The 6,728-nt window shown below is 35.0% G+C and overlaps 1 protein-coding gene across 1 annotated transcript; it reads right to left on the bottom strand.

Moving 5' to 3' along the window:
- Positions 1-684: 684 nt before the first annotated feature.
- On the bottom strand, positions 685-1,641 carry LOC134376505 (olfactory receptor 5D13-like). The gene has a single exon (XM_063095030.1). It carries the CDS (start codon positions 1,639-1,641, stop codon positions 685-687), a length of 957 nt encoding a protein of 318 aa, XP_062951100.1.
- Between the last annotated feature and the right edge of the window lie 5,087 nt (positions 1,642-6,728).

A 6,728-nucleotide genomic window follows, 5' to 3' on the forward strand; every position in this document is an offset into this window, starting at 1 on the left:
GCATCCAATTTTGGACTCTATTACTCTAATATGCCACTGCCTTGATTATTCAAATCAGTTTTGTAATAAAATAGAGCATGCATGTGAGAAAAGCAAAACAATACTTTATTCGATTTTGTTTGCTAGGCAGTAGGCTATAGTTTTCATGAATAAAAATCGACGTCTGCCATTTAACACAAGAAAATACAGAGAGAGAATCGTTGTACAAGCTACAGTAGCTGAAGCATTTCCAAAGCTCTTCCCGGAGTGCGGGCGTCCTGAGGACAAGTTTCAGGGACTGCGCTAAACCTACTCATACCGATGCACTGGAAATTAATGTTACTTTAGAAAAACACATATAAAATTCTAGGATATAAAGTATTTAAAAATAATTTATAAATATTGCTACAGATGGTCCAAATTTTAAGGTTTTTGTTTTTGTTTTAGTTTGTGATTTAAATGGCTATCGGCTATTTCACTAAACATCGATGTAAACAAAAATCAATAATCATAATGTTGTTCTGCCATAGATATATAACCAAATATCTATTTTATTATCTTTACTTCTCAATATATATTGTAGTCAATTTTAATAACCCTTTATTAACCAATAATGGGTTGATTAAATAATTGGAATACCACTTGCACTGTAAGAGTTGGGAAATCAGTAGCATAGTAAACTACTTTTACATCAATAAAATAAGTCTAAAAATAGCATAATGAGTAACAAAGCAATTTGGTGACAACTAATTTTTTGAATGTGTCCTTCACATCTTTGTTCCTAAGGCTGTAGATCAATGGGTTCAGCATGGGAATCACCACTGTATAAAACACAGAAGCCACTTTAACTACAAGTGAAGAAGTTTCAGGGTTAGGAACACAGTAAAGGAAAAGGATGGTTCCGTGGAAGATGGTGATGGCAGTCAGGTGGGAGGCACAGGTGGAGAAGGTTTTCTGGCGCCCACTTGCAGAAGGTATCTTCAGAACAGTGATGAAAATGAGTATATATGACATGAGAATAATCATCAGGCTGCTCACCTCATTGAATACAGCAATAATAAAACATAGCATCTGGGTGATATAGGGGTCTGAGCAGGAGACAGAGATAATAACAGAGTACTCACAGATAAAATTATTCATGATGCTAGACTTACAATAGGACAGTGTAAGAAGAAAATATGTGAGTGTCAGGGAACACACTATACCCCATGTGTAGGACCCACCCACCAGAAGAGCAGAAAGCTTCTGAGACATAGTAGTGCTATAGAGCAAGGGGTTACAAACAGCCACAAAACGGTCATAGGCCATCGCTGCCAGCATGAAAGTTTCTGTCACTGCAAAACTGCAAGTGAAACAAAATTGTGTGATGCAGCCTGAGAAAGAGATGGTTCTGTCTTCCACAACCAAGTTCTCCAACAGTTTCGGTGTAACTACGGTGGAATAACAGAAATCTATAAAGGACAAGTGACTCAGGAAAAAGTACATGATTGTGTGGAGTTTTGAGTTGACCTTGATGATGATTATCATGCCCAAATTCCCCACCACAGTGACTGTGTAGGTGGACAAGAAAACCAGAAAGAGTGGAACCTGAAATTCTGGGTATTCTGAAAAACCCAGGAGAGTAAAAGTGAATGTGCTGCTTTGATTTCCTTCAGATAACATCGTGATTCCTGTTGGATAAAATAACAACAACAAAAAATTATTTCTGGGAAGCAGACTGAAGACAGAAAGGAGACACAGAGACAGGAAAGAGGCTTCAAGTGTTCTGTGAAGTGTGACACAGAAGAGTGGTTCTCAAATTGCAGTCCTCAAACAGCAGCAGCAGCAGCACCTGGAATTTCTTAGGATTCCAAATTCTGCAACCTCATTATGAGACTTGAAAATTATAAAACTCATTGTTGGGGGGGAGGGGGGGAGGGAGAAGGGAGGGAGGTTTTGGTGATGGGGAGCATTAATCAGCTACAATGTATATCGACAAAATAAAATTTAAAAAAAAAAGAAAAAAAAGAAAATTATAAAACTCTGGGATGTGGCCCACACTTTGCAGTTTAACCTGGCCTCCAGGTGGTTTTGATGCATGCTAAAGGGTGAGAACAAGTGGTGTGGAAAATATATATTAATTATCCTTTTGTTGAAAATCAGCACTTGCCAGTATTGTTAATATAGAACAGGAAAAGAAATTAATGGTTCAAAGGAAATTATACAAAACAGAGGCAAGAGAGACAGAACAGAAGCACAAAGAACCTTGTCATCATTCTAAGAATGACACTAAAGTTCAAGAAGATGGCTTGGCACAGCGATTGGTGGTGCATGAATATTAGTATTAATAGTTTTTGCATTTTCTGTCTTTTCTAGGCATAATACAAGATCAAATAAACATAGAATTTAAGACTTTGGATAACCCTCAAAATTTACCTGTCCCATAGCTTCTGTCTAGTGTTTCAGAGTTTGTGACAGAATCTCATCAATTAGATGTTTCCATACCCTCCATTAAAACCTTCCTCAATGCACATTGCCACCTGCTGTATTTTCATGTGTCTTTTATTAACATTTTGTTTAACTTACATTATTTATTAAATAAAGATAATCAATAAAATTTTTATTAACTGATTATTAACTTTAGGTGCTTTAGGTTAACCTTTCTGATATATACATATATATATATATCCTAATATATATACATATGTGTGTGTGTATATATATATACCTTAATATTATCAACAATATTTTCATAAAAAATATGTTCTACTACACAACAAAAATTACACAATTAAAATTGCACATTCCTTAACCAATAAAAAAAAAAAATCCCTGATTTGGCAAACTTAGGGAAGATAACAGGTGAAAGTAGGGAGGACATAAAAAGAAAGGTCTTATAATGTGTGAAGCAGAATGAATGAAGATATACACATGAGGCTGCAGCAGAAATGCATGTATAATTTCTTCCATCTTTTCAGGTTTACCTAGGACAAGTTTGGACTCCTGACTCAGCCCCATGAGTTTCTACCTTTACAGGCACTATAAGCAACCTGACACAAAGCATTTATCACGAGCATATTATTTCCAGTAGCAAGTGGGCCAGTGTATATACACTTTAAATATTAACCATTGTTCACACTTTTAATAAATGAATCCCCCTCAACATTTTATCATATTAGTAAATCCTAAAATTACTACTCTGGCTATTTGGCACACTTATTAGGTAAATAACAAAAAGATACACAGATAAATACTTGATATTTAAGCCTTGGCAATTTCAAATAACTTTCTACCACCAATGGTTAGAAAAAGACTTGTACTCAAATCAAAACCAGGCCTAGGGTGTTCAACATCAACAAATACCCCACTTTCTGCAACATGTTTCCATTTTCCATCAGTGATTCCACTGTTGCCAGTTTCTGTAATATAAATTTAATTCTAATAAATAATTCATGCCTTGTTAGTGAAAATTAAAATGTCCCTGCACATAAATAGAGACATATGGAATTTTTAGAGTAATCTATATGAACTAGCCCTCCACGTTTTCCACCTCAGTTGAAAGATGTCAAAAGACAAATGAACTAACCTGAAACCAGAAATTCTTGATTAATTTACTGAGGATACCCTTTTATAGTTAATGAATCTCAGGCAGTTTTCTTCTCAGTAATCAAACATTCCTTAAGATAGCAACAGGCTTGGGATTGGCAATGAAAGCGGCGGTACATTTCAATGAAGGTGCTGGTAAAATGGGATTTCATTTTCAGGACATAAGAAGTCTCAGAGAGTACATGGAAAAAACTGAAGGCTGAATACACAGTTGTAACTCCACTTAACTCTGGGTCTTATACCTGCCCCCATGACTATGGAGATGTAGACCTCAGGGAATTATAATTGGGGTATTCCTCAATGGGCCTCCAAACACTCAATTTGTTGAAACACTGTGTCTGGTGTCATTGTGAGAGATGCATTTTTGTAAATTATTAAGGATAATTAATTCACCATATCTATTCCATTAACTGCTGTCAAGTATTGAATTGCTGAAATCATACATGTTCATTGAAGACTACATTACGGAATAGTTACCAAATAAGAAAAAATAAATAAATAAATAAGTATTCTTAAGTAGCTGGTATCATGTTAACAGCAGTTTAATTTTTGTACTGAAATGTACAGTGGAGAAATCTGGCAAACACTACATAAGGTACAAGATAAAAGTTATCATCAGCAGTGATATGATGTGCACATCATGTACCCCTGATATGATGTGATTGATATACTTCCTCTGAAACCCATAATCTCAGCTTAATATCAGTTATTTCCAAAATATTGGTTGGAAGCATACAGAATGCCCCCCCCTTAAGTACTTCTTACGAGTAACATCTATTCAGACACATTAATATGGACTAATTTTGCCTATGTGTAAACATTGTATTAATAAAACACTACGATTTATACACATGGTGTTTGCCTTTTCTTGTTTAACATTATGGGTATGAAATTTCATGCTGTTGTTCTGAGTATGGGCAGTTATGGTCTTTTTTTTCATTTCTGTATAATATTAATTGAATATATAACAAAAATATTTGGTTTTTTATGGACATATAAGTTATTTTCAGCTTGAGACAATTAGAAATAGTGTTATTCTGAGCATTCTTTTCTCTTTCTTTGATGCAAATGTGTTTCTGTTGATTATATACCAAGAAATGTACTTCCACAGAGGTTTCCAAAGGTTTGGATTAACTTTACACTTATACTCAGAATTTTAAAAAATTTGTTAATTCCACATCCTTGTCAACACTTGATTATATCAATTTAACTTTTTTTGAAGTTTGTTCATTACATTGCTTGCTTGTATTTCTTGTGTATTTTTGTAATTTATAGTTAGTATGAGCTATACTGTATAGTAGTCACTACATGCCTGTCTCATACATGTTCCAATGATTCTTTACAGTCTTTCCTAGGTTGATTTCGTTAGTAGTCCAAAGTTGTCCATGCAGATTAAGACGCAGGTGTCCAAAAAATAATCCATTCATCAATGCTGCCTATTCAACTTAGCTTAGCATATTAGCCACACTGGGCACCTTGGAAAGACTGTGAACAACCTATCTCTAGCTTTTCTCATCTAGAGATGATGAAGTTGAAGTATTTATTCACTCTCTACAAGTATCATTCACTGAGACCCATTTTTGGAGGTTCCATGTTGGCCTATGCATGAACTAAACACACTTGTGCTAACGGAATAAAAAGCCTCTGGATAGAAAGTGATGTGTAGTTTCAGTAAAATAAAAGAAAAAAATCTGAAGAAATAAAATGTAATAAATAGAACAAGAAGACAGAGATAAGGCAAAAATAACTAATTTTAATAATGAAAAGAGGGAATCATTACAGATCCTGCCAATTTTAGAAGGAGACTATTATGAAGAATATTGTATCAGCAAATTTGAATACTTTGATATACTGGATGAAGTCTTAAAAAGAACAATAAAATGAATGGACTCAAGAATAAATAGAGATTTTAATCTTCCTACCAATCTTAGAGAAATTGAAATTTATAATTGTAAACTTTTTGTGAAATAAAAACCTTTTCTATTTTTCACTGAATTCTAATATCATGCATAATTTTTCTGTGGGTTGAATAAAAAGAAATATTTCCCAGTTCATTTTAAGAGGCTAGCATAGATCTCTCCCAAGTGTAGTTGATCAAGCTGTAGTTTAAATCGTGCATTTCTCTGTTGATTCGTTTCCTAGAAGATCTCTACAGCTCTGAGAGAAGGGTGCACAGGCCCCCCACACTTATTTCAGGGGGATTTGTATCTCTTTAAGTCTAATTGTCATTGACATATACCTGGTTGCTCCAGTATTGGGTGAATTTATATTGATTATTGTTGTGTCTTCTTGCTGAGTAGATCCCTTTATCATTATATAGTGAATTTCTTTGTCTCTTTTTTTTTTAGAGGAAACACTGAATTATCTTTCTGTTTTCTCTGTAAGACATAATATTACGTACTTGTCACATGAAAAGATGGTCAAAGATTGTGTGGCCAAAAATATAGGGATAAAAGTGTTACAGAGAAATAATAGCCAGTTTTTTATTTTAAAATATTATGTAAATTTTTTAACTTTCATGATATTTGTGGTTTCTATCAGCTTTTTTTCCCCTTTTGTATTTTAAGTTCTCAATAGACTTTGTAGTTGATTTTCATGTCCCTTATGCTTTCGGTGATAAGGTTTGTCTCTTTTTATGGATTTTGGATTAAAGTCTATTTTATCTTTTATAAGAGTAGCTATTCCTGGTTGTTTTTGGTTTCCATTTGTGTGGTGTATCTTTTTCCATGCCTCTACTCTTAGTCTGTATGTGCCTTTACATGTTAGGTGAGTCTCTTGAAAACAGCATAGAGTTAGGTCTAGCTTTTTAATTTATTTTCCACTTTTTAAAAGTTTCTTTATTTGTTAATATTATTTTTTTACATTCTTTGATGCTGTTGCAGAGCAGTTGGCAGGGAGGGGGAGAGAAGAAGAGGGAAGGAAATAGGCTTGGAGAAGAAGGAAGAAGGAAGGGTGGGGTGAGTTCTGTGGCACCCCCCTCATTCCTTCAGGAGAAACCAGGGGCTTCCAGCAGTGTCTTGGTCATTGCTGGGCAGGCTCGGTACACATGGCAGGGAGGTGTGGCTGAAGCCCTTGCCACCACACTGCCCCAGATTGGAAGCCTGGAGCGCTTCCTGTGGCAGCTTGGTAGTCATCACTGGGCTGGTTGCTGGTGTCAAGGGGGC

The sequence above is a fragment of the Cynocephalus volans genome, chromosome 4 (genome assembly GCF_027409185.1).
Source record: "Cynocephalus volans isolate mCynVol1 chromosome 4, mCynVol1.pri, whole genome shotgun sequence".
Classification (NCBI taxonomy): domain Eukaryota; kingdom Metazoa; phylum Chordata; class Mammalia; order Dermoptera; family Cynocephalidae; genus Cynocephalus; species Cynocephalus volans.